Raw genomic sequence first — 26,810 nt, 5'->3', positions numbered from 1 at the left:
CACACGTCTACAACCCCAACCCTCAATAATTACCAAAGCTCAGTGTGGCGCTCGAGTGGCACAGCAACAGCCCGTCTCCCGGTGGGGAACACAAGATTCATCCAGAGGGAGAGTCCCATCCTGAAGAGTCCCCCTACCTCATACTTTCCCCCCTTATTTTATACAATGACATGTCCCTTAAAGAAAACTTGTTACAAACAGTTTCAATGGTCCAACAAGAGGTTTTCTTCTGAGTATTGATTAACCAGGTGTGGGTTTTTTCAGAGTTTGCAGCCTTGAGGCCCCAATAGACATTCCTGGGGCACATCCTGTTTTCTAAAATGCACATATCAGCAACTTCAACACAATTCTTATCAGGAAGGACGTGGGGTCAAGCTGCCCTTTCTGTGGAACCCCAAACTCCCTCCCCTCCTTCCGTGGTCAAGCTGAGACTGTTGAATGGCCAATTTACAGCCTGCTGACTTGGCTGCTTTTAGCAATAAGCCATAGTGGGTTTCAGGCACTTTACTGTGGTTTGCTGACATCTCCCCGGCCACCTCAGTCCCCCCCCTCCCCACATCCATTCAGGTCCCCTGGTAAGTAGGATTCCAAAGAAGTGGGGATAGAGGGGTGGGGGGTGTCCATAGGCAGGGTCAATCTCAAAGAACTCCAGTTACATGTACGTTATCTTCATTATTATTTCTTTGTGGGGCCTCTGCATACCCCCACTGATGGGATAGACTAACAAGCAGTAACTCTAACACAAGAGGGTGGGATGCAGATTCCTATAGACTCTAAGTCTAATAAGTAGTTCTTAGTGAAAGTATGCATTGAAATCCAGGTTGCTGCTCTACAAATTTCCACAAGAGGAAAGTGTTTGGAAAAAGCCATTGAAGCTGCCTTAGTCCTGGTAGAAAGTCCAACAGATCTTGTACTCTTGTCCCATTGATCTATACAGGGACCATTATTGTAATGGGTCCTGCTTCTGCTCTCCACTATCCACAACTGTCAGGGAGAGGCCCAGTTTGGAGGAAGGGTAGAATAGGTCAACCTGGGACATAGCTGGAGAAGCCTGGCTGAAGCCAGGGCAGGAGTCTCAGCTGGAGGTGGGTAGGAGGCAGAAAGGACCCAACTCAGCATGCACCTCAAGTAACGTGTGACCCTCGAGTAAGCTGCTGCCTACAGTATGTGTACACAGCAGTATAGGGCAGGAGACAGCAAGGAACAACTTCTTCTATGGTAATGGCTTCTACAGTGCCCGCTAATGGTTTATGGGATGGGAAGAAGAAGGGGAGCTAAGTATTGGCAAGGGGCTAGATGTTGCAGAGAATGGTGGGGATAAGGGATGAAGGGGTGACGTGCCAGTCTTCTATCATCTCTCCATGTCTCAGTTTCCTATCTGTAAAATAGGGATAATTATGTCAAATTGAGACCTACTAAAGAAAAAGCACTATAGAAAAGCTAGGGTTTATTATTAATTATTATTATTGTTACTACAGTAGAACCTGAGAGTTAACGGACACCTCGGGACACATGAAATGTTTGTAATTCTGAATAAAGCACAGTTCGGGCTCCAGATCCAGCAGCTGACACTCCAGGCCAGGTTGTGAAAGTGGCACAGATCGCAGCATTGCCCTTGGTCTGCTGGCTGCGGCTGCCTTAAGCTGACAGCCCCAGCGCCTTGCTGTAAGTGGCTGCCCCACGTGTGGGGGTGAGAGTGGAACAGGCAGCCCAGATGTGCCTAACTTTTAGATGCAATACAGGCACAGTATAGTGATTGCCTTTTTTGAGTGTGTCTCTGCTGCTGCCGGATTGATTACTTCTAGTTTCACATGGGGTCCGATTGACCAGTCAGTCCGTAACTCTGGTGTTCGTAGCTTTGAGGTTCTACTGTACCTAGGCTTGCCACAGTAGCATAATAACTGCAAACTTTGGTAAGTACTACAGCTATCTAAGAGTCCACTAACTTCCACTAATAAATATTTTCCTTCAGTTTTAAAAACTATTAAATTAAATGCCATTTTTTTAATGCAAATTTAAGGTTACCCATTGATAGCCTGTGCCCTTCCAGAAATGGCAGAATTCAGATTTTTGAAAACCAGGAAATTCTGAGTTAAGGTAAAATTCCAACCTCAACTCTGACACCTTTGAGTGATACCCCAATATGCCCATAACACATACCCCCATTCTACATTTTCACTGTAATGGAGAGGTGGTACCTGCACTTCCCCTACACTCAAATACTGATCCTGCTCTCTCCAACCAATACTATCCTTGTAAAATTTAACAACCACTTCATACTGTTTTACAGCCTCTTCACATCTGCACACTGGATACCTCCCAAACCTATTATTTTCCCCTATCAATATTTAAATCCACAGACTGATCTCATAACCCACCTTACAATGAAATCTCCATATATCACAATCACAGCTCTTGCAAGCTGTTCCAATTTATTCCTCCACCATTCAATACAGCTCCACCTAACACAGTGAATGCCGCAGGAGTGAATGCAGATGATTCTCAGTGGCTATTGCCAGCTCCTGGGGAAAACAGTTATACTTTGGTGGGATATTATTTTAACTCTGTATTTCCTGGTTTTCAGAAATTTGAGTTTTGCTGAACTCAATACTCTGGAAGGGCAGGAGCTAATACATGAATGCATTTTTTTGCCATTTAATAATTCCTTCTTTGGCACATGTATGAAGCTGAAGAAGAAGGTGGGTATCATCTCTGATACCTAAACAATGGACAGATGATGATCTTTTGATTTTTTGAAAAACAAACACCTAAAGATTTAGTTGTATTTCATGACTCATGGGTCTTAAACCTGAGAGCACAGGGTGAAGCCAAACTCCACCCTCCACCTGACAGCCTGCTGCCAACTGCTTACCTAGAACCTATGAAGCCCAGCCCCAGTTTGAGGATCTGCCCCTGAGGTCCTATTGGTGGAGTCCTAAAGCCTCTGATTGGCCTTACTGAAGCCAGCAGCAAAAAGAGGAAGGTTTCAGAACAACTGGGCCCCTGCCTGTTCTGGACTTGGCAACTTGCACTTCCTGCTTCTGCTCCTATAGCTAGATTTCCTGGCATCTGATTCATGGTTCTGATCTTCAGTTTGCCTCCTACCTCTATGGCCAAGGTATCCTGACATGGCCTGAGTCATGGTTCAGATCTCAAGTTTGTCTCCTGCTTCTGACCTTCCAGTATCCAGACCCAGATGACTTTCAACTCCTGTCTTCTGATGTGGATTCTGGCTCTGACCAATAGGTCTGGCTGCCCACGACTTGGCCGTAAGAGTTTGTACAGGCCACAATAACCCTATGGGACTAAGCGTGGTATGAGAAGGGTGGACCCAGCAGCACCACCACAGCCACTGGAAGCATCAGACTGACCTGAACAGGCCTCTGCCTCCAGGTGGATAATCAGCACTGCAGGCCCAAGTTGCACAACTGGTTGGGAAAAAAACAGTGGCTGCAGGAGCAAATGAGGCAGCTCAGTGCCCAAATACCATGCCGTGAACACAGCCTGCAGCACCTTGTCTTGAACAGGGGCCTGCAGTACCCTTGCCTAAAATGATTTCCAGGAACCGCTGGCAGTTCCCAGGCTTCATGAACCAGTACTGCCTTCTGTTTCTGATGCATCCCAAAATCAATGCCTATGACCAATCCAAGACGATTCTTTTTAATCAGTCTGCTGACAGGAGATGTGTTAAACTGGGCCTCCCCTATGCTCAAAGACAATAGGCCAGTACTTTCAAACTGGAATGCCATTCTCCAGTCAGTATCAACAATCTTTGATCACTTGCACTGAGTTTGAACCAGTGAGGACACTTTGAGGGGCATTCCAGCAAGGGCAGGGCACAGTAGCCTCCTCAGTGGCACATTTCCCCTGCCTCACAGTGGATACAGAGTGGAATGAAACAGCACAACTGTACAAATTGCAGTGAGGCTTGCAGGAAGAAATCAAAGACGAATTGGCCCACGTAGATACACCTGTGGGGCTAGGTGCCCTTGTGGACCTTACCATCTGCATTGATGATTGGCTGTAAGAATAAAGAGAGGAGAAAAGGGGGACCCTACAATCCCTCCACCCAAGTGCCATGACCTCACTTTTTGTATTGCCTGCTGAATCAATACAAGCCAATGTGGCTTGTCAGCAACTGAATCCTAAAGAATAAAAATTGTGCCAGCAGCACCACTTGTGCTTCTACCCCTGTGAATCTGGCCAGGCCAGTATGAACAGCAAGGAGTGTAGGGAAAAAAGCTGGCCCATCGACAGTAAGGGGAACCAGCCTGGTCCTTGAGAGATGAGAATTTCCCTATACTCTAGCCCTCATCGAGATTTGTCCTAAGCCACATTGAGGGCCTTCCCAATTGCACATGGCAATCTAGCTGCATATGAAAGGGGACCCCTGACAGCTTTCTCTCCAATGGATTCAGAGATCTGGTGATTTCAAATGCCTCTGCAACAGACCCTGGCAGGACCCCTTCACTGTGCTAACCCCCTTATGTCACATTCTCACACTGGGGTAAGCCCCTTCGTTTCACCACCTCCTGGGACCGAACCTCATAGCTCCTCTCAGCAAGTCCACCTGAATTGGACACTTAGAGAAGACTTAGACATTGAAAGGGAACCATGCACTTGCTACGTAGTCTGGAGTGACTCCCACCAGTATTGTAAAAAAAGAAAGCTATATTAGATGTCTGGAACACAGTGTAGGAAGTCCTTAGGTTAGCATAGCGAAAGAAAAAGTTACAGCAAGTCCATCTTGGTCTGCTGTGGAAGTTTCTTCACTGGATGTTTTCAAAAGGCTGGACAGCCATCTTTCTTGGAAGGTTTAGACATAAAAAATCCTGCATCTTGGCAAGGTGTTAGACTAGATGACCCTTGCGATCCCTTCTAACCCTACAGTTCTATGGTTCTATGATTCTAAAACCTGACTTCTTGGTCTTTATTTCTGCCATGCCAATATAAAAAAAACCTTATACCTGTACTTGTAAAAATTCAAACTATACAACTATACTAAAACAAAACAACTATCCAACTGAGCTCCTAAAGATACAGATCTGGAAGTATCAAGAGTGGTTTCTAATCCTTCAGCTGGTGGTGAATGAAAGGAACAGGCTGCTAAAGTTCCAAGCCAGTTTAATATGCTCACCATGGAAAGTTTGATGTTTACTAAGGGGCTGGACAGGAGAGGCATGTGAGCAATCCAATGTAACCTGTTAGGTAGAATTCCACCATTTAGGCTATGCTAGTCCAAGTATCCCATGAGTGGGAATATACATGTGGACAGAGTTTTGTTTTTGAAGGTAAACCACCTGATGGAGAAGTTAGCCCTGAATTATGAAGGGAGTGCTTCGTGCTCTGAATAGGGGTGGGTAAAACTGTTTTGTTTTAGTCATTAATAGCCTCATCCAGCTGATTCCCCAACAATGAAAAAATGTCATAGCCAACAACGTACCAAGGCTTTAACTACAACATCCTGAGAGCCAAAAGAGAAGGATGCTGCATTTGGTTTTAATGTCTGTTGCTCAAACAAAAAAGGCAACATGAAGTATATGTCATCAAGCCTAGCAGGAGAATTACTACACCTGTACCCCGATATAACTCTGTCCTCGGGAGCCAAAAAATCTTACCGCGTTATAGGTGAAACCGTGTTATATCGAGCTTGCTTTGATTTGCGGGAGCATGCACCACCCCCTCCCCCCTGGAGTACTACTTTACCACGTTATATCTGAATTCGTGTTATATCGGGTTGTGTTATATCGGGGTAGAGGTGTATTTAAAACCTAGAGACTTCTGTATAGTTTTCAGCAGAGTTGACTCCAGAAAAACAAGCAAATAGGGGTCTGTTCAAAGGGAAAAACACTTACAAACCCCTTTTAAGTATTGTTCTTCAAGATGTGTTGCACATATCCATTCCACTCTTAGTGTATGTACACCCCCACGCACAGTCACTGGAAATTTTTTCCCTTGGTACTTCTCAGGGTAGCTCGAGCGTGCTAAACAACCAGTGGGGCCCCTCAATGATCGAGATACAAAAGGAGCGCTTAAAGACGGTAAACGGCTGAGGATGTTAGGGAGATTCCCAAACCTGAGCTGGCTTTTGTAGGTGACAAATCTGAGGAACTGTCACAGATTGAAGTGTCACTAGAGGAGGTTTTGGAATTAATTGATAAACTTAACAGTAACAAGCAACAGAGGGTCCTGTGGCACCTTTGAGACTAACAGAAGTATTGGGAGCATAAGCATCCATTACTTGCATCTGAAGAAGTGAGGTTCTTACCCACGATAGCTTATGCTCCCAATACTTCTGTTAGTTTCAAAGGTGCCACAGGACCCTCTGTTGCTTTTTACAGATTCAGACTAACACGGCTACCCCTCTGATACTTAACAGTAACAAGTCACCGGGACCAGATGGCATTCACCCAAGAGTTCTGAAAGAACTCAAATGTGAAGTTGCGGAACTATTAACTATGGTTTGTAACCTGGCCTTTAAATCGGCTTCTGTACCCAATGACTGGAAGATAGTTAATGTAACGCCAATATTTAAAAAGGGCTTGAGAGGTGATCCCAGCAATTACAGACCAGTAAGTCTAACGTCAGAACCGGGCAAATTAGTCAAAACAATAGTAAAGAATAAAATTGTCAGACACATAGAAGAACATAAATTGTCGAGCAATAGTCAACATGATTTCTGTAAAGGGAAATCATGTCTTACTAATCTATTAGAGTTCTTTGAAGGGGTCAACAAACATGTGGACAAGGGGGATCCAGTGGACAAAGGGTAGGAATTAATGGTAAATTCTCAGAATGGAGAGGGGTAACTAGTGGTGTTCCCCAAGGGTCAGTCCTAGGACCAATCCTATTCAACTTATTCATAAATGATCTGGAGAAAGGGGTAAACAGTGAGGTGGCAAAGTCTGCAGATGATACTAAACCGCTCAAGATAGTTAAGACCAAAGCAGACTCTGAAGAACTTCAAAAAGATCTCACAAAACTAAGTGATTGGGCAACAAAATGGCAAATGAAATTGAATGTGGATAAATGTAAAGTAATGCACATTGAAAAAAATAACCCCAACTATACATACAATATGATGGGGGCTAATTCAGCGACAACGAGTCAGGAAAAAGATCTTGGAGTCATTGTGGATAGTCCTCTGAAGATGTCCACGCAGTGTGCAGAGGCGGTCAAAAAAGCAAACAGGATGTTAGGAATCATTAAAAAGGGGATAGAGAATAAGACGGAGAATATATTATTGCCCTTATATAAATCCATGGTATGCCCACATCTCGAATACTGTGTACAGATGTGGTCTCCTCATCTCAAAAAAGATATACTGGCACTAGAAAAGGTTCAGAGAAGGGCAACTAAAATGATTAGAGGTTTGGAATGGGTCCCATATGAGGAGAGATTAAGGAGGCTAGGACTTTCAGCTTGGAAAAGAGGAGACTAAGGGGGGATATGATAGAGGTATATAAAATCAAGAGTGATGTGAAGAAAGTAGATAAGGAAAAGTTATTTACTTATTCCCATAATACAAGAACTGGGCGTCACCAAATGAAATTAATAGGCAGCAGGTTTAAAACAAATAAAAGGAAGTTCTTCTTCACACAGCGCACAGTCAACTTGTGGAACACTTTACCTGAGGAGGTTGTGAAGGCTAGGACTATAACAGCGTTTAAAAAAGAACTGGATAAATTCATGGAGGTTAAGTCCATTACTGGCTATTAGCCAGGATGGGTAAGGAATGGTGTCTCTAGACTCTGTTTGTCAGAGCGTGGAGATGGATGGCAGGAGAGAGATCACTTGATCATTGCCAGTTAGGTTCACTCCCTCTGGGGAACCTGGCCTTGGCCACTGTCGGTAGAGAGGATACTGGGCTAGATGGACCTTTGGTCTGACCCAGTACGGCCGTTCTTATGTTCTTATGAGCGTACTCTGCAGTCTGGCACCACTGGCATTGGTATAAAGGGCCCTGGCAATGCTGAGCTCCCTCAGTTCCTTCTCTCTAGAAACCTCGATTCATAGGTGTAGGAGAATGGATCGTGGAATGGACATGTGTGACACACCGTACCTCAGAATGACACCCTGTAACCGCCATATTCATGATTCATATATGTTTTTGATATTTCATACAAACCATGCCATGTAAAGTATCATATCAAAAGCCATGACCTGCTGAAACTGGTTGTCCTATCCAAACATGTGTATCATTAGTGTGTATAAAGTTATGAGATAGTGTCATATGGATGTTACTAAAATGTATTGTAAGTTTGCTAGTGCAGTGGTCTTCAAACTTTTTTGATAATGCACCCCATCAGTAAAAAATTTTTGAGCACGCACCGCCTGCTCCCGCCCGAACTGCCGAAGTGCCCGAAAAAAATAAAAACAAAAAAACCTGCTCGGACTCCCGGCTGAACTGCCGAGGGAGGGAACCAAACCTTCCCCCCCCGCCAAAGAAAAAAACGCCACTCGGACTCCCGAACTGCCGAGGGAGGGAACAAGAACAAAAAAAGCCACTTGGACTCCCGGCCAAACTGCCGAGGGAGGGGAAAAAAAAAAAAGGCAGCGCTACTCCGGCGGTTATCCTCCTGCTGCGCACCCCAGTGGATCCTCTTGCGCACCCCCTGGGGTGCATGCATCCCACTTTGGAGACTACTGTGCTAGTGGCATGCAAAGGATCCCTACCCAGGTGGGTGTCAATCAACTGTATGACTCACCTATGCAAGTAACATACAATCAGAACTGGTCGTTCACTGTGACTCAGCAAAGCCCACCAGGACATGCCTTGGCTAGTGTCTGCCAGGCACATGGGCCAAAGGTATAAAATAACAAACAGTGCAGCCTGTACGGGCATTTTTTCTTCTCCATCTACTCTGGAAGCAACTGGGACACCAAGCAGATGAAGGCCATCTGAGGAAATTGGTCCAGACTTCAGGAGGGAAGTCTGTGCATTAAGGACTGTAACATCCAGTGGGGTGAGAATATTGCTTGATTCAAATCATGTTTAGTTTATAGAACATAGAGTGGGAACTTATTTTTATTTTCTTTGGTAAACATCTCTGTCCTTTTATTCCTAACACTTATAACCACTTAAAATCTATCTTTCTGTAGTCAATAAACCTGTTTTATATTTTACCTAAAATGGTGTGTTTTGCTTAAAGTGCTTGGGAAACCTCTGTTCACTTACAAAAGCTGGTGCATGTCCTCTCCACATTGAGGGAGGGGCGAACTGGGTAATAAACTTACACTGGTCAGGCTTCTGACCAGGGCAAGACGGTTCAGCTCTGGGGTCCTAGGCTGGGAAGTTGTGGGGAACTGGCTGGTGCATTTCTCTGTGTGATTCATGAGAGGCTTTGGGTGCCTTCATGCAATTTAGCTGGGGGTGGGGCTCCATCTGCTGTTGTGCTGAGTGATGATAGCTCCTGGTGGAATTTGATGCTTATCGTTAGCAAAGCATTCGGAGAGACAGCCCAGGCTGGAGAGTTAAGGGGGAACAGCAGTACCCCAGTTCCAGGTTGCACCCCAGGGATCCCATCCCAACATGTGCCACACATCTTGAATAACTACATGTAGCAGGGTGGACACCCGCTGCTGGCCTGAAGAGCTTGAAATCAGCCCTGAAAGAGGGCTGCAGGGGTAAAAGCAGCCCTGGAGAGGGCTGCAGTTCTAAAAGCTGGGCTGATTGGGGAAGTGGCTGCAGCTGGGCCACGCCCCAATCAAGCCACAGCTAGCCTGTATAAAGAGGCTGGGAGCCAGGCACTCAGCAGACTCCCTCTAGCTTCTGAAAGGGAGGGACCTGGCTGTAGGGGCCTGAGCAGTGTACCTGAGTGGAGCAGGGCTGGGGAAAGGCAGAGGAGCTCGGGGAGCTCCAGCCTGGAAAGCCCCAGGCTGTGGCCTAGTCGAAACCAACGGGTATTGGGGGTTGCAGAGGGCAGCGCACAGGTAGGCTGAGGCAGCAGGTCCAAACCCCCTTTGCCTATGATGAGTGGCTTACATTGCAGTCCGCCCCAGTGAGTGGGGGGCTAGATGAGGCCTGGCAGTAGCCTAACACTGAGGCGAAGTGAGGATAGTGGGTGGGGGTTCTCCTGGGAGAGGGAGACCCTGAGGCTGTGAGGGGTTACTGCCAGGGGGCAGTGCCCCATATAACAGGGCACCGGGTCCAGGAGGGACACGGGGGCCAAGCAGCAGCGGTAAGGTGGTTCACCGGCCTGCAGAGGGCTAATTCCCAACAGAGACCAGCAGGAGGTGCCGCAGGGGTGAGTCCTGCCACGCTTACACTACACTTATGAAACCTAATATTGCTGCCACGTGAACCTTGACCGTGGAAATTGCTAAGGCTTGCTGTCTCAGGTGCAGTAGATTGTCGAGTATTTGTTAGGTTGCACTTCTGTCATGCTCAATCACCCAATGGGACCAAGCACTGAGGAAATAGGAAAGGCTGTTTGCAAATAAAGGAAAAAGAGGTCTGGCATGGCATCCTGGGAACTGGTACAGCATCCTTGAGCATCCCATTGAAATGCCTACTTAGAAAGCCCTGGATGTCTAGGTGGGGTAGCCATTGAAGCAGAAGTAGAGGGAGGTGGTGGTTTATGCTTAAGACCTCTACCTGGTAGAATAAACTTTCCCACCAAACAGGTCTCCTTTGATTCTTTTGATTTTGGGGTTGTGCCCTGATGTCCAGGCCTTTCCCTCTCATCGACAGCAGAAACCACCAGGGACCCAGGGAAGAGGATGGGAGTAAATAAACTCATAACCCTGCGCAGTACATATTACTTACACTCAGTCCTCTTAGAAGTTGGGGGAAAGGATGCAGGTGTCTGCCATAGTCACTTAACTGGGTCCATAATGGCCTGAGAGACAGGACCACTCTGGAAGCACCTGCAATGGCTAAAATTAAGCATCAGAGGGGTAGCCATGTTAGTCTGAATCTGTAAAAAGCAACAGAGGGTCCTATGGCACCTTTAAGACTAACAGAAGTATTGGAGCAACTCCAAGTATTGGAGCTCCAATACTTCTGTTAGTCTTAAAGGTGCCACAGGACCCTCTGTTCAAATTAAGCAGGCAGTGAGATGATTCCTTTATTTCCTCTACCTGCATGCTCAGGCTTAAGGCAACCCTCTAACAATTCCTGATGTGTCTTATAGTCACCTGGGGGAGGCAACATGCTTCCCAGTGCCAAAGGCTGCCTCATAAATAGAAGATGAAGAGAAGGCCAGTACCAGCTGCAGATGCTCTTCCTCCCTTTCTTGATCAGCAGGATCCTGTTGAGCCGGACCTTGGAGTCCACTACCAGACTTGATATCAGAGTTAGGAAGAACTAGTTATCCACCTTGTGCAGTAATGCTGTCCTTTTGGGTGCTCCACTGGAGGTGTGCTTGCGTCCCTGTGATGCTGATTGGAGAGGCTGTGCCATGAGGCTAGCCAGTGTGCGGGCTATTCTGCCTCAGTTCCCCAGAATATTAGCTTTTTTTGCAGCGCGCACTACATTGTGATCCACCATAGCCTCCAGATCCTTTTTTGCTTTAATACCACTTCCGCCGAGGGAGAAAATGCAGGAAGAAAAAAACCCCATCATTTTCGGGGGAGGAAGGGGGGGGCTAAGGATAAAATAAAGATAGAGGGGAAATTACAGCTAGAACTATAACAATGATACTAACTAACTATAGGTATGTAGATTAAGACGATAGTCTTAACAGACTTCCAACGGCTCCATCTCTAGCCAGTACAGTTGAGAAGGAACTGAGGAGGGTTTGCCCACGCACACTGGCTAGCCTCATGGCAGAGCACGAGGAGAGACAGCACATGTGTGAGCCCAGCAGACACTGCTACCAAAGTTGTGATGTTATTGATATAATCTGGAACCATATAGAACATGGTTGCAACCAAAGTCCTGTAGTGGCATCAAATCTTGTATAAAGGGGGTCAAATGAGGTGTCTAAGACAAGGTTATGGTTTGCTGGTTATGATTATGCTTTCTATATGTGTGTACCAATTTTGCAGTTGAAGTTATAATTATTGGTTCTATACTGTCTGTATTTCAAACTTACGCTATGCTTCTGGGAAACATCCCAGACAAGTTGGTGTTAGCTCTGCCTAGCCTGCTTGATGGCCCACTAAGGACCATCAGCTATACAATTGACCCATTGAGAGAAGGCAGATACGCCTTGCAACTCAGCAAAGTATGCAGGAACTGGCCCATGTGACTCCAGACTCCATTCTGCTGTAATTTTCCACAGTAAGGACAAAGAGGTGTTCTTACACCTGGAAAAGACTATAAAAGGCTGATGCCTCATCTCCATCTTGTCTGCAATCCTGCTTCTTACCTCTGGAGGGATTTTGCTACAAACTGAAGCGCTGAACAAAGGACTGATGACCCATCCCAGCTGGGGATGTATTCCAGAGACTTGATTTGAACCTGCAGTTTATTCTATCGCTGCTGCAAGCCTGTACTAAGAACTTTGCCATTACTGTATGTAATTGATTCCATTTAACCGATTCTAACTCTCATCTATATCTTTTTCCTTTTAGGAATAAAAACTTTAAATTTTAGATTCTAAAGGATTGGCAACAGCGTGATTTGTGGGTAAGATCTGATTTGTATATTGACCTGGGTCTGGGGCTTGGTCCTATGGGATCAGGAGAACCTTTTTTCTTTTACTGGAGTATTGGTTTTCATAACCATTTGTCCCCATAACAAGCGGCACTGGTGGTGATACTGGGAAACTGGAGTGTCTAAGGGAATTGCTTGTGTGACTTGTGGTTAGCCAGTGGGGTGAGACCAAAGTCCTCTTAGTCTGGCTGGTTTGGTTTGCTTTAGAGGTGAAAAAACCACAGCCTTGGGCTGTAACTGCCCTGTTTTAGCAATTTGTCCTGAATTGACACTCTCAGGCCTTGTCTACACTACGAGAGTAGTTCGATTTTACTTAAATCGAATATTTGGAATCGATATTGCAAAGTCGAACGTGTGTGTCCACACTAAGGACAGTAATTCGACTTTGTGAGTCCACACTAACGGGGAAAGCGTCGACATTGGAAGCGGTGCACTGTGGGCAGCTATCCCACAGTTCCCGCAGTCCCCGCTGCCCATTGGAATTCTGGGTCGAGCCACCAATGCCTTCTGGGTAAAAAAATGTGTCGAGGGTGCTTTTGGGTAACTGTCGTCATCCATCCATCACTCACTCCCGCCCTCCCTCCCTCCCTGAAAGCGCCGGCGGGAAATCATTTCGCGCACTTTTCAAGTCATTGACAGCGCGGACGCCACAGCACTGTGAGCATGGAGCCCGCTGCAACCATCGCTGCAGTTGTGGCCGCTCTCAACGCCTCGCAGCTTATCATACAGGTTGCCCTGAGGCAGATGCAGAAAAGTCAGGCGAGGAGGCTACGTCAACGCGGTGATGGCCTGAAGTGTGAGAGTAGCACAGACCTCTCAGAAAGCAGGGGACCCAGCGCCGAGGACATCACGGTGGCAATGGGTCATGTTGATGCCGTGGAACGGCGATTCTGGGCACGGGAAACAAGCACTGAGTGGTGGGACCGCATAGTGCTGCAGGTCTGGGATGAATCACAGTGGCTGCGAAACTTCCGCATGCGGAAGGGAACTTTCCTTGAACTTTGTGAGTTGCTGTCCCCTGCCCTGAAGCGCAATGACACCCGGATGCGACCAGCCCTGACTGTCCATAAGCGAGTGGCCATAGCCCTCTGGAAGCTTGCAACGCCTGACAGCTACCGGTCAGTCGCGAGCCAGTTTGGGGTGGGCAAATCTACCGTGGGGGTTGTTGTGATGCAAGTAGCCAAGGCAATCGTTGATGTACTGCTGCCAAAGGTAGTGACCCTGGGAAACGTGGAGGCGATCATAGATGGCTTCGCAGCGATGGGATTCCCAAACTGCGGTGGGGCCATAGATGGAACTCACATCCCTATCCTGGCACCGGACCACCAGGCCAGCCAGTACATTAACAGAAAGGGCTACTTTTCCATGGTGCTGCAAGCACTGGTGGACCACAGGGGACGTTTTACCAACATCTACGTGGGATGGCCGGGCAAGGTTCATGACGCTCGTGTTTTCAGGAACTCTGGTCTGTTTAGACGGCTGCAGCAAGGTATTTACTTCCCGGACCACAAAATAACTGTTGGGGATGTGCAGATGCCTATAGTCATCCTCGGGGACCCAGCCTACCCGCTAATGCCCTGGCTCATGAAGCCCTATACAGGTGCCCTGGACACTGAAAAAGAACTCTTCAACTACCGGCTGAGCAAGTGCAGAATGGTGGTGGAGTGTGCTTTTGGACGTCTCAAGGGGAGATGGAGAAGCTTGATGACTCGCTGTGATCTCAGCGAAACCAATATCCCCATTGTTATAGCAGCTTGCTGTGTGCTCCACAATCTCTGTGAGAGCAAGGGGGAGACCTTTATGGCGGGGTGGGAGGTTGAGGAAATTAGCCTGGCTGCTGATTACTCACAGCCAGACAGCCGGGCGATTAGAAGAGACCAGCGGGAAGCGCTGTGCATCCGGGAGGCTTTGAAAGCAAAGTTCCTGAGTGAGCAGGGTAACCTGTGACTTTCTAATTTTGTGTACAGAGAAGCCTTCACCCCACTTCCAACACACGTTTCAAAATAAAAATAGTTCTACTTTGTTAAAGCACACCGTTTTCTGTAATACTGTTTTCGCGGGAATTTTTTAAAACTGGGACGCAGACTGTGGTGCGGAGCGGGTGTAGTGTAGTCGCGCGAATGCAGCTTCTAAACTGAAGGACTGACAGGCTCCGGTGCGGTGGGATGGTTCTTTCAACGGAGCCTGTCACCCCTCCTGATAGGGACTGTGTGTATGGGGGTACTATGTGACTTTGTGGCGGGGGGGGACGCTTACAGATCCCCTGCTGTGTGGCTCTGTGATCCTGCCTAAGGACCGCCGCTTCAGATCTCTAACTGCCCTCCCGTGCCACAAAGTCACAGAGCAACCCACCTCCCACCACATAACATGAAAAGAACCTCCCAGACTAACCAGGGTAAGTAGTCACTGCATCACTGCACTATGTATGTGCCCTGCTGCTGTGCCTGCCCCCGACTATGTACCCTGCCAAAGGTGACTGTCCTGTCCAATTACCAACCCCCTTTCCCCCCCTCCTCCAAAAGAACATGATGGAAACAGTAGTTAACAGAAACATATTTTTTATTAACAACTACACAGGGGACTGGGAAGTGAAACTTGGACGGGGGCTTGTGTCAGGCGGGAAGGAAAGAACTTGTCAAACTTTGGGGACTGAGAGCCTTCTGCTGCTCGAGCTCTCTGCAGGGGTGCAGTGAGAGTTAGCAGGGACTCTGCCGCCTCTCCTTCTGTGCACTTTGGGTGAAGGGAGTATGGGACTTGGTGGCGGGGGAGGGCGGTTAGAGATGGACTGCAGCGGGGCTCTGTCCTCCTGCCTCCGTTCCTGCAGAACATCCACAAGGCGCCGGAGCGTGTCCGTTTGCTCCCTCAGTAGTCCAAGCAGGGTTTGAGTCGCCTGCTGGTCTTCCTGACGCCACCTCTCCTCCCGATCCATGTTGGCTTGGTGCATTTGGGACAAGTTCTCCCGCCACTGGGTCTGCTGTGCTGCCTGTGCTCTGGAGCAGGCTATAAGCTCGGAGAACATGTCCTCCCGTGTCCTCTTCTTCTTATGCCTAATCCTCCCTAGCCTCTGGGAGTGTGATGACAGGCTAGGTTGTGAGACAGTCGCAGATGGGGCTGTGGGAATGGGAAAAAGGGAGTGAATTCCTCAGAAAGATAAATGTAGTTGTGAACAAAGAACATAGTCTTTCTCTGTGAACAGGACCATGCACAGCACCTATCACATGCGCACTCAGCACAAGGTCGAATTCTCGGCCTTCGCATTCACTGTCTGTGGTTTTGCAGAGCACTTTTGAGAACCCTGTCAGGACAACGGAATTTCTGTTGCAGGCAGACATGGTAAGCCGTAGATTCGTGGCAGCTTAAAACTTTAATATTAGCAATGGCCTCATTTCACATTGAAATCAATGTCGGTCCCTGCTGCCAGCAATCCGGCAAGCAGGAAGTTTGCTCCTGTCCCACACCCTCGCGGCTGTCCCCGGGAACGATCCCTTTCGGCTGACCCTTTCCCGCCTCCACCGCGTGGCTGCAAACCAGCCAACACTAATAACATTCCCCTACCTCATTCAAAGCAGGTCTTCATGAGCGACATCACCCTCATGAGGATCTCTGAGAGCGACAGACAGAGAATGCTCCGGGAAAGCCTCCAAAGACCAGGGCCGTATGCCGCCATGCTGTGCCAAGCAATGATTCCGGAGTACTTGCTAGTCTCGTGGCGCGGCAACGTGTCCTACTACGGAGGACCCAATAAGGCCGCTCTCCCCAAGAACCTAATGCAGCGGATTTCAAATTACCTGCAGGAGAGCTTCCTTGAGATGTCCCAGGAGGATTTCTTCTCCATCCCCGGACATATAGACCGCATCTTACTGTAGCTGCAGTAGCAGGGACTACACAGTAGAGCGGCTTGGGCAGGACAATCATGCAAAACCGGACATTGCTAGATTTTTTTGAAATACTTGCACTGCCCATGACTGAACCGTTAAGTTATTCAAAGTAATCATGAGAAACCCATTTTTTACATTGTTAATAATCATGTTCTGTTACAAATAAACGTTTAGATGTTTACAACACTTACTGGATGATCCTTCACCAGATTCTGTGTCCGGGGTAACGGCTGGGGAGGGTTGGTAGGGGATCTCTGTAAGGGTGATGAAGAGATCCTGGCTGTCGGGGAAATCAGCGTTGTGAGCGCTGTCGACTGCCTCGTCCTCCTCATCTCCTTCCTCATCTTCCCCGTCCGCTAACATGTCCGAGGATCCGGCCGTGGACACTATCCCATCCTCAGAGTCCACAGTCAGTGGTGGGGTAGTGGTGGCGGCCGCACCGAGGATGGAATGCAGTGCCTCGTAGAAACGGGATGTCTGGGGATGGGATCCGGAGCGTCCGTTTGCCTCTTTGGTCTTCTGGTAGCCTTGCCTCAGCTCCTTGATTTTCACGCGGCACTGCGTTACATCCCGGCTGTATCCTCTCTCTGCCATGTCTTTAGAGATCTTCTCATAGATCTTTGCATTCCGTCTTTTGGATCGCAGCTCGGAAAGCACGGACTCATCGCCCCACACAGCGATGAGATCCAAGACTTCCCGATCAGTCCATGCTGGGGCCCTCTTTCTATTCTGAGCTTGCACTGCCATCAGTGCTGGAGAGCTCTGCATCGTTGCCAGTGCTGCTGAGCTCGCCACGATGTCCAGACAGGAAATGAGATTCAAACTGGCCAGACAGGAAAAGGAATTCAAATTCAAATTTTCCCGGGGCTTTTCCTGTGTGGCTGGTCAGAGCATCCGAGCTCGTACTGCTGTCCAGAGCGTCAACAGAGTGGTGCACTGTGGGATAGCTCCCGGAGCTATTAACGTCGATTTCCATCCACACCTAGCCTAATTCGACATGGCCATGTCGAATTTAGCGCTACTCCCCTCGTCGGGGAGGAGTACAGAAGTCGAATTAAAGAGACCTCTATGTCGAACTAAATACCTTCGCGGTGTGGACGGGTGCAGGGTTAATTCGATGTAACGGCGCTAACTTCGACATAAACGCCTAGTGTAGACCAGGCCTCAGTTGGGTCCCGCCAGAACCGCATCGTTACAAAAGATCACAGCCTCTCTGATCAGCGGCGCAGGGACGCAAGCACACCTACAGTGGAGTACCCATAGGGACTCTATTCAAAGAAGACCAGACACTGCCTGATTGGTAGGTACTGCTTCTCTTTCCAAGGTCACCAAATTGGAGGGCTTGAAATACAATCTGGAAATGGAGGGGAGCCCCATGGATTACAAAGAGGCCACTTGACAGACCCAGCCCCCAGTGAACTCCTGGCCAACCACTCAGTGGTACTCCTATGAGTGGATCCATGGAAGAGTGGAAACATCTGGAGAAGGAGCAATGGCAGTGGCTCCGAGGATGAGAAATGTAGAACAGAACCTCTGATTCAGAAGACAACAGTTCTCCTTCCCTTGACCACAGAGGTGCAGTTTCAGACTACGATGGTGACTAGTGCTGAGGTGGAGAGGCCCACAGAGAAGTGAACATTGCAAGTTTTCCCTTTGACAGTATTGAAGGACAAGCAATCAGAGGTACATCATGCTGGCACAATATCACACGTAGCAGCAATGTTATCTGTTCTCCCATGTCTGCTGGCACCAACAATATCGATTCTTGTACTGTTGGTGATACCGGCATCAACAGGGTCGGGATGTTCCTGGCAGCCACAAATGCCTCCGGCATGGTCAATATCGGGATAGTGTCATTGTGGTGCCACAGATGCAGAAGGAGCTCCTTCTGGCTCCGGACTCAATGGAAACTGCCTAGGAATTGGAGTCAACAATGTCTTATTCTACAGTACCAAAGCAGGAGAGAGCTTGGGCTTGGACAGCAGTCTACTCTTATCCCCCTGCCTAGCAGACTTTGGTGCCAGAGATCTCCCGCTTTTGGCAGTCTGCTTCTGATGCCTCTTCTTAGACACTGTGTTTCTTAGACACAGAGTGAGCAGTATCGAGACTCAGGAATGGTAGGAGGCACACTCCTTACTGACACTCTGGCACTCGGTGCTGACTCTGACGGAGATCTCAAGGACGCCTTCATGAGTACAAACTTTAGCCTGGCTTCTGCATCATTCTTCATGTGAGGTTTAAAGTCTCTGCAAATTTGGCAACACTCTCCAATATGAGCTTCCTGAAGGCACTTCAAGCAACTTGAGTGCAGGTTGCTCATAGGCATAGCCTTATTGCAGGAAATGCAGGGTTTGAAACTGGGTGACCAAGGCATCTCTTGGTCCTGGAAGTTGAAAGAAATCCTGAGCTGGTAAAAAAAATCTAACTAACTAAACAAACACTAATTATTTACAAAACAAGAAAACTCAGGTGGCTCAGGGTTGGGTGGTCCCTTTATAGCCATACCAGCGGTGCACAGCAGCAGAAGGCACTCATGACACCGTGATGGGTATTACTGAGGGAAATTTTTTTTTAGCAACTGTGCGTGAGATGTGCACACACCAAGCGTGGAATGCATATGTTCAATGATTTAAAGGAGAACTAACATTTAACAAATACTTAACAATCTATTTACATTAGAGATTGTCTAACTATTTGCACGTAACAATAGATGACAAAGAGAGCTAAAAGAACCAGGACTTGAAGGAACATAGGGAGCTCCAACTCCATCACAACCAGTGAGATGGAACTGAGAGGGAGTTGGAGCAGCCCAGTCCTTATACACTTCAGCTGTGAGCACAAGGACATAGTGCACATATGCATTCCCAATGGTAATGATAGCAAAAATCTTCAACTCTTGTGCACTGGTGACACATACACCCACAATGGAATGTATACATCTGCAATCACTTCAAGGAGAATGTCAAGGTTTCTTCCCCACTCTGAACTTTAGGGTACAGATGTGGGGACCTGCATGAACGACCCCCGCTAAGCTTATTTACCAGCTTATGTCACAGTAAGCTGCCACCACCAAGCGTGTTTTAAATTTTAGGGGAGAGCCACTTGGAACTTTGCCTTCCCCCAAATATTTCCCCAGTCCCTATCCCGCCCCCATTCCTGGCAGAATTGAGACTAACCCCCCCTCCCCCAAGTCCTTATATCCCTTTTCCTGGGTAGATTCAAGAGAATTCCCTCACCAATTCCCTGGTGAACGCCGATCCAAAACCCTTGGATCTTAAAACAAGGAAAAATCAATCAGGTTCTTAAAAGAAGAATTTAATTTAAAGAAAAAAAAAAGGTGAAAGGAATACCTCTGTGAGATTAGCATGCAAGATAATCTCCCAGACAAACAGATTCAAAACGCAGAGGGTTTCTCTCTGGGCAAAACTTTAAAGTTACACAAAAAAGCCCAATTTGATTCTCCCTCTATTTTGCAAAAGAAATTGCAAATAGAAATAAAAGTAATTTAATACATTCCTTCTCTAATTACTAGCTACCCTGGTAGGAGTGGGATGGTTCCTTCTCTCCGTCTGGCAAAAACACACACAGAACAGACAAAGACTTTTTTTTTCTCCCCCTTTTTGAAAGCATTTTGTCCCCACATTGGTCCCTCTGGTGAGGTGTCAGCTAGGTTATGTGAAATTCTTAACCCCTTACAGGTAAAAGAGAAATTAACCCTTAACTGTATGTTTATAACAGAGAACCACTGCTGCAAGGTGCTTTGGGCCAGTATAAGGAGAGCAGGACCCATAATCACTTCCATTATTCACATCCAACCTGAACTCCAAAACTAATCCACAAAGCAATTGATATCAGGTCAAATGTAGAATAAGGAGTCCTTCCCCCCCCCCCCGCCCAAAAAAAAACAGAGAGAGAAAACAAGGGAAAAATATCACACATACAAGTCAGAAAAGACTCCTGAATTTAATTGATTCTCCAAGGAAGGAAGCAAACCTAATAGCCCTGTCAAAAGGAAGGGCAGAGGAGCTACTAACTGAACATGAGAACATTTTCAACTATCATTCTGTGCTTCATATATAATATGCAATGCAGATGAAGGACCATCCTGTCTCATGTGCACCAAGGGCAACAAACCCATTAAAAAAACATCTATTCTCCAAGATTACCGTGATAGGATTTATAGACCCCACTGTTCAGGAAGGTGCCAGAGAGGTGGTGGGGGAAGGGATAGCCCCACTCCTCTGGTCTTGGTAGGGAGGAGGTCTTTTAAAGGGAGGAAACTGCAATCAGCTGGAGGGAGGAGGAGCAAGATTGCCCTAAGTAGAAGGCTGCTGGAGTGACTCCTGAGGCCACAGGGGGAACTCTCATCCAGGAGACCTTCTCCCTGACCCTATGGCAGTGCAGCAAACTCCCATGGTAAACTGGACATAGTAAGCCTGATTTAGCAGCCCAGCCAGAGAGATTTCTCAAAACCCATTACACATGTGCTGTATTGTTGGCAGCGCTGTGGACCTTCTTTCTACCCATGAGAGGCCCCGAGAAGGGGAAACTCTCGGGTCACTGGGGCATTTAACTTTCCTTTTGATTGCCCCACCCACAGAGACACAGGGCAGGGCCTCCTTGCAAAACTTAAGGAATTGGGGCCTGTGCTGGAGCCACCCAGTGTAAATAACGGGGTGCGGTCAGATTCTCCCACCATCTGAGAGTAAAACCTTAGTGGATTCCTTTACAATGACCTTATCAAAAGACATAATTGTTGTATTACAAAATTTTAAAACCAAGTATTACTCACGGGCTAAATGACCACATGATACATTTTCCTCTTTTGGGGCATTTGCAAACACAACCTCTAGCTATATTTAGCTTCTGATCATCATGAGAGAAGCCAAGAGAATGGCCCATCTCATGTGCAATAGTGGTTGCATCAAAGAGTGCTGATTTACTTCTTGCCTGTATACAATTAAACAAAACACAAAAATTAGGAGTTCTGAATTACATATGAACATAAAAAGCCAAATTTTCAGTTATGTGATTGCATGAACACACTGGATAATTTCATTTGCAAACAAATATAGAATACATTAGAACCCTAGAAGAGAACTTTCAGATTGAAGGAATAATAATTTCTTCAAATTACCCTCTGAGATCCTTTTAAGAGGGGGGAAAATGAACCACTGACAAGTGACATGTCTAGCTCTGCCAAGGTTCTCAACCCATAGAATTTTACCCAATCATTCCTACATCAAATCCAGAACTTCTGGTGGTGCTAAAGCATTTCTTTTATAAGGATATCAATTCCTGATTTAAAGACTCCATGTGATGAAAAATCAACCATAACACGTATCAAACTGTTCTAATCGTTAACTTTAATGTGCCTTATTTCTCATCCAAATTCATCCAGTTTCAGATTCCTCTCTTTGATAAGCTAAACAGATTGAACTTTTTAAGTCTCTCCCCTTAAAGCAGGTTTTTCAAACTGAATCATTCTTATACCTCATCTGAACCACTTCCAGGGAAAGTGGAGAACCCTTGTTTGGAAGATTAGGAGGAAGAACTTAGTCATAATGGATCACTAATATCAATGTCAGATAAGATACGAGTAGGTAAATAACTTGTACCTATTGCTTCCATATCTTGATTGTAGGAAGTCCACAATCTTTTTAATACTATTTTTAAATAATTGCACAGGACACAGACCTATCTGATTCCTGAGTTCATAATGGTGAAAGTAAGGACTAAGGCAGAAAATATGGTTTAATTTCTCCTCACTTTGGACAGTGCCTGGATATTTACTTGTAAAAATTATCCAGTGGCACAGTGTCCCCTAGGGAGCTATTATAACAAAAACTCTAAGCTCTGGGTGTATCAACTGGGGAAATATGTCTCCAGCTGAGTCACTTTCAGTTCAGAGTGTATCACAGTTCCAAAATTACTGACCCTCTTTGGGGTCTTCAATCTTCATTCAGAGCCCGGTTCGACTCCCTCCTTGAGTAGGCCACTCCGCATGTGGCCGTTGGGGGAACCTGGGCCTGCCCACTACTGTGGGTCATGACCCAGGGACCCTATAAGGAGAAGCTGCCTGCTGCATCCCTGTATTAATTGCAGCATTTCGCTGGGGCACTTCCCCACTATCCCCCATTACCTTTCCTTCACCCTTAACTAGGGCTGAAGTTTTGCTTAAGTCCCAGCAGCCAGCCAGGAGCTCCTTCTTGCTCCCCCAGTCCCTGCCAGCAACTGCTCTGTCCCTGGTACTGCAGTTCCTTGAGCCAGCCAGGAGCACCATTCTGGCTCCTGAAAGCAACTGACTCACTCTGGTACTGCAGCTCCTTTTATATGGGCTGGCTGGGCCTGGGTTGGCTGCTTCCCAGCAGCCTCTCTAGGCCACTTAGAGAACTCACCTTCCCTACTCCTTTCTGGGATGGAGTGTGGCTGGACCACAAGGACTCCAGCAGGGGGGCTCAGGACCTGCTAAACCCCATCACAATGATGATATCTTGGCTGATAAAGTTTGCAGATGGTATATTGCTGGGGAAATAAATAATGAGGGAGACAGATTACTGTTACAAAAAGATCTGAATCACCTGGGTAAATCATCGCAGTCCAACAAAATGTGTTTTAATACAGCCAAATGTAAGATAGCACTTCTGAGAAAGATTTACAAAATGCATGCTATACCTACAGCAGTGGCTCCCAAATTTGTTCCACCGCTTGTGCAGGGAAAGCCCCTGGAGGGCTGGGCCGGTTTGTGTACCTGCCGCGTCCGCAGGTTTGGCTGATTGCGACTCCTGCCCCTTCCAGCAGCTCCCATTAGCCTGGAACAGCGAACCGCGGCCACTGGAAGCCACGATCGGCCAAACCTGCGGACGTGGCTGGTACACAAACCGGCCCGGCCCGCCAGGAGCTTTCCCTGCACAAGCGGCAGAACAAGTTTGGGAACCACTGAGCTACAGGATGGAAGACTCTATCTTGGAAAGCAGTGATTAAGAGAAAGACTTGGGGATCATCAAGGCTAATCGCCTCAATGTGAACTGTCAGTGCAATGCTGTGGCACAAGGGCTAATGCAGTCCTTGAATGTATGAAAAGAAATGCAGGAAAAAGAGAGAGCCTGAGATATGAAGTCTGGTATAAGAGGTTTGGTGTGAGGCCTGAGGCCTGAACTAAAGTAGTGGTCAAACCCTGCTAATATAAAGCAAAGTTAGCAAAAGTCAAGCTGTGAGCAGAAGTCAGGCTCTGCCTGTGTGTAGGTTCATAGAATCTGGCAAGAACAGGGCTGGTATTGCAAAAGCACACACATTCCTGAGAAGCACTACGCACAAGATACTCACACAAGCACATTCCAGAAGGGTGGTACTAGAAGACACCAATACCGAGTATGGTAGAAACACGCTCCCCAAAGGGAACAGGAACAGGACCGGCTCTAGGTTTTTTGCCGCCCCGAGCAAAAAGGAATTTGGCTGCCCCCCACCCCAGCCCTGGGCTCTCACCCCCCCCCCAGTGCCCTCCTCCACTCACACCCCATGCCGCCCCAGCTCTGGGCTCTCTTCCCCGCCACACACACTTCCTACAGCCCCAGTGCTGGGCTCTCCCTCCACCCCACCCCAACCCACCCGCACCCTCTGCCACCCCAGCCCTGGGCTCCCTGCAACCTGTGCTGACTCCGCCCGCTCCCCCCTCGCCTCCAGCCAGTCTGGCGCTGGCAGAGTCGGGGGAAGCAGTGAGGCTCCTGGGCCGTGCCTCTGCCCAGGGTCCCTCCAGCCAGGGCTCCCGCCTCCAGGTCCGGCCAGGACCTGGGAGGGCAGAGCTGGGGAACCGCCCTGGCAGGGGGCTGAGGAGCAGGGGCAGGGTAGCCCCAGAGGGAGCGGCGCCCCAGAGAGCGGGACGCGGGCCCTGCACGGCAGCGCCCCACCCTCTATGGCCCCGCTGCTGCTGCCGCTTCTGGCCGCCCTGCCGTAGTCCCTGGGCAGCTCGGACCATTTTGCTCAGCCCAGACACCTGCAGGCAGCTCCTTATGCCTCGTGGGGTGGCCCCCAGCCTGAGTGCTCCCCGCTCGGAGCCTGCCCGGCCCAGCCACAAGGTGGGGGTGCTGCTCCCCTGCGGCACGAACCTCAGTGGCCCCAGGGCACCCCCTGCACATGACACACTGCTGCTGCCAGGGCCGGCTCTAAGCTTTTGCCACCGGAAGCAACAAAAGAAAAAAAAAAAAAGGCTAGAATGCTGCCCCTGAAAATGTGCCGCCCCAAGCACATGCTTGGTTTGCTGGTGCCTGGAGCCGGCCCTGAACAGGAACATGTTGACCTCTCAAAAATAAGGTCAGATGACAGCATGACGGAAAAAAATGTTTTGATCGAACCAACATGTACAAAGTAAAGGGTGGTAACTAACCATGTCAGAGAGTTGAGTCCATTGTAATGGAAATACATGCGTAAGTGTACATGTAACCATTGAGCCAGGGCATTGGGACCATGTTTCATTGACAATAAACCTGTCTGGGTGCCTTCACTACTGAAACAGATTTATGGTCTTATTGGGGAGTTCAATCGAGGTCTGCTGTGTTGGCTATCTGAGCAGAGCTGGCACAGCACACAGAAAGAACACACACACAGCCAATGAATAACAACAAGAGGAATATCAAGCACTTTTAGAATAATGATCTCGCCTCTCAACACAACATTGGTAGGACTACTGCTAGAATATTGTGGCCAGTTCTGGTTCCACACTTCAAGAAAATTGTGGAAACACTGGAGAGACTTCAAAGGAAGGCTATAAAAATGAACCAGGGGCTGGAAAAAAACAAGTTACTAACCTTTCTGTGATGGTTGCTCTTCGAGATGTGTTGCTCATTTCCATTCCATGTTAGGTGTGCATGTGCTGCACAGTCTCAGGAGATTTTCCCTCAGTGGTATCACAGCTCGAGCACACTCTGGTATCTCATGCTCATGCACTAATATAAAGGACCTGGCTGGCTCTGCACCATCTCATCTCCTTCTTGCTAACTAACTCTTAACCGGGGACAGGAAGGTGGATCGTGGAATGGACATGAGCAACACATCTAGAAAAACAACAGTTATGGAAGGTTAGTAACCATTTATTCTTCTTTGAGTGCTTGCTCATGTCCGTTCCATGTTAGATTACTCCCAAGCAGTACCTTAGGAGGTGGGTTCAGAGACATAAGGATTGCAACACTGCTCTACCAAACCCAGCATCATCTCTAGCCTGCTGGGTGATGGCATAATGGGATGAAAAAGTATGCACCAATGACCAAGTTGCTGCTCTAGAAATGTCCTGAATTGGGAGTGGGCCAGAAATGCTGCTGAGGAAGCTTGAGCTCTCAATAAGTGGGCGGTCAAGATAGGAGGAATTGGGGCACCTGTCTGTTCACCTTTCATCCTATCTGCTATTGCTACAAAGAGCTGTGTTGACTTATGGAATTGTTTGGTCCTTTCTATATAGAAGGCCAGGGCCTGTCTAACCTCCAGTGTGTGTAGAGGCTACTCCTCCCCATTCCTGTGCAGTTTCAGGAAGAATACTGACAGGAAGATTACCATGGAGCTGCAGGACCACCTTCAGGAGGAACACGGCACAGGGGTGAAGTTGTACCTTGTCCTTAAAGAACACCATATCTGGAGTTCTGATGTTAGGGCCCTAGATCTCTGAGACCCTCCTGGTTGAGGTAATTGCTACCAGGACGGCGACCTTCCAGGAGAGGTACAACAAGGGGAACAATGCCAGTGACTCAAAGTGAGGGCCTGTAAGCCTTGACAGGACCAGGTTTAGATCCCACAGTGGAAGGGGTTCACGAATCTGCCGAAAATGCCACATCCTTTAGGGAGGCCCTGGCCACAGACTTCCCTTCCTCCACCAGAGCGGAGAACTCCTATCTGGACTCCTGGGGAAGACAGTCCTTCAATTTCATCATCAACTCTCAGACGTTAGAACTGTGTCTGCCCAGCAATGATTGTACATTGGAGATGTGGATCTGTAGATCACCTGTAAAATAAACCTTTCTACCAAAAAGGTCTAGTCTCTTTGCATTCTTTGCTTTAGGAGTCACTCCTTGCTGTCCCAGTCTGTCCCTCTCTTTGGCTACCACGATCACTAGGGATCCTGGAGCAGGGTGGGAACACAAGTACTGATAGCCCTGGGCAGGGACAAAGTACTTCTTTTCAGCCCTTTTTGCGATGGGAGCGAGGGAGGACAGAGTTTACCACAAGGCTTTAACTGGTACCATCATGGCCTCACTAAGAGGGAGGGCCGCCTTCAACAGCTGATATCTTGTCCACTGCAGGCCCTCCACTTAGAGCCCAAGGTTCGAGGCCACTCTATTCAACAG

At 47.8% G+C, this 26,810-nt stretch overlaps 1 protein-coding gene across 1 annotated transcript in view; it reads right to left on the bottom strand.

Moving 5' to 3' along the window:
* LOC117889108 (disintegrin and metalloproteinase domain-containing protein 20-like) overlaps positions 1-26,810 on the bottom strand; it is a 181,114-nt gene that overhangs the window by 89,506 nt on the left and 64,798 nt on the right. The window contains exon 6 of the mRNA XM_034792988.1: positions 21,272-21,429. Coding sequence (XP_034648879.1) covers positions 21,272-21,429 — 158 coding nt within the window. The remainder of the gene's footprint in view (positions 1-21,271; positions 21,430-26,810) is intronic.

This window comes from Trachemys scripta, chromosome 1, assembly GCF_013100865.1.
Source record: "Trachemys scripta elegans isolate TJP31775 chromosome 1, CAS_Tse_1.0, whole genome shotgun sequence".
NCBI classification, from domain to species: Eukaryota; Metazoa; Chordata; order Testudines; family Emydidae; genus Trachemys; species Trachemys scripta.
The sequence above is the reverse complement of the archived record's forward strand: the minus strand, read 5'-3'. Positions and strand labels throughout refer to the sequence as shown.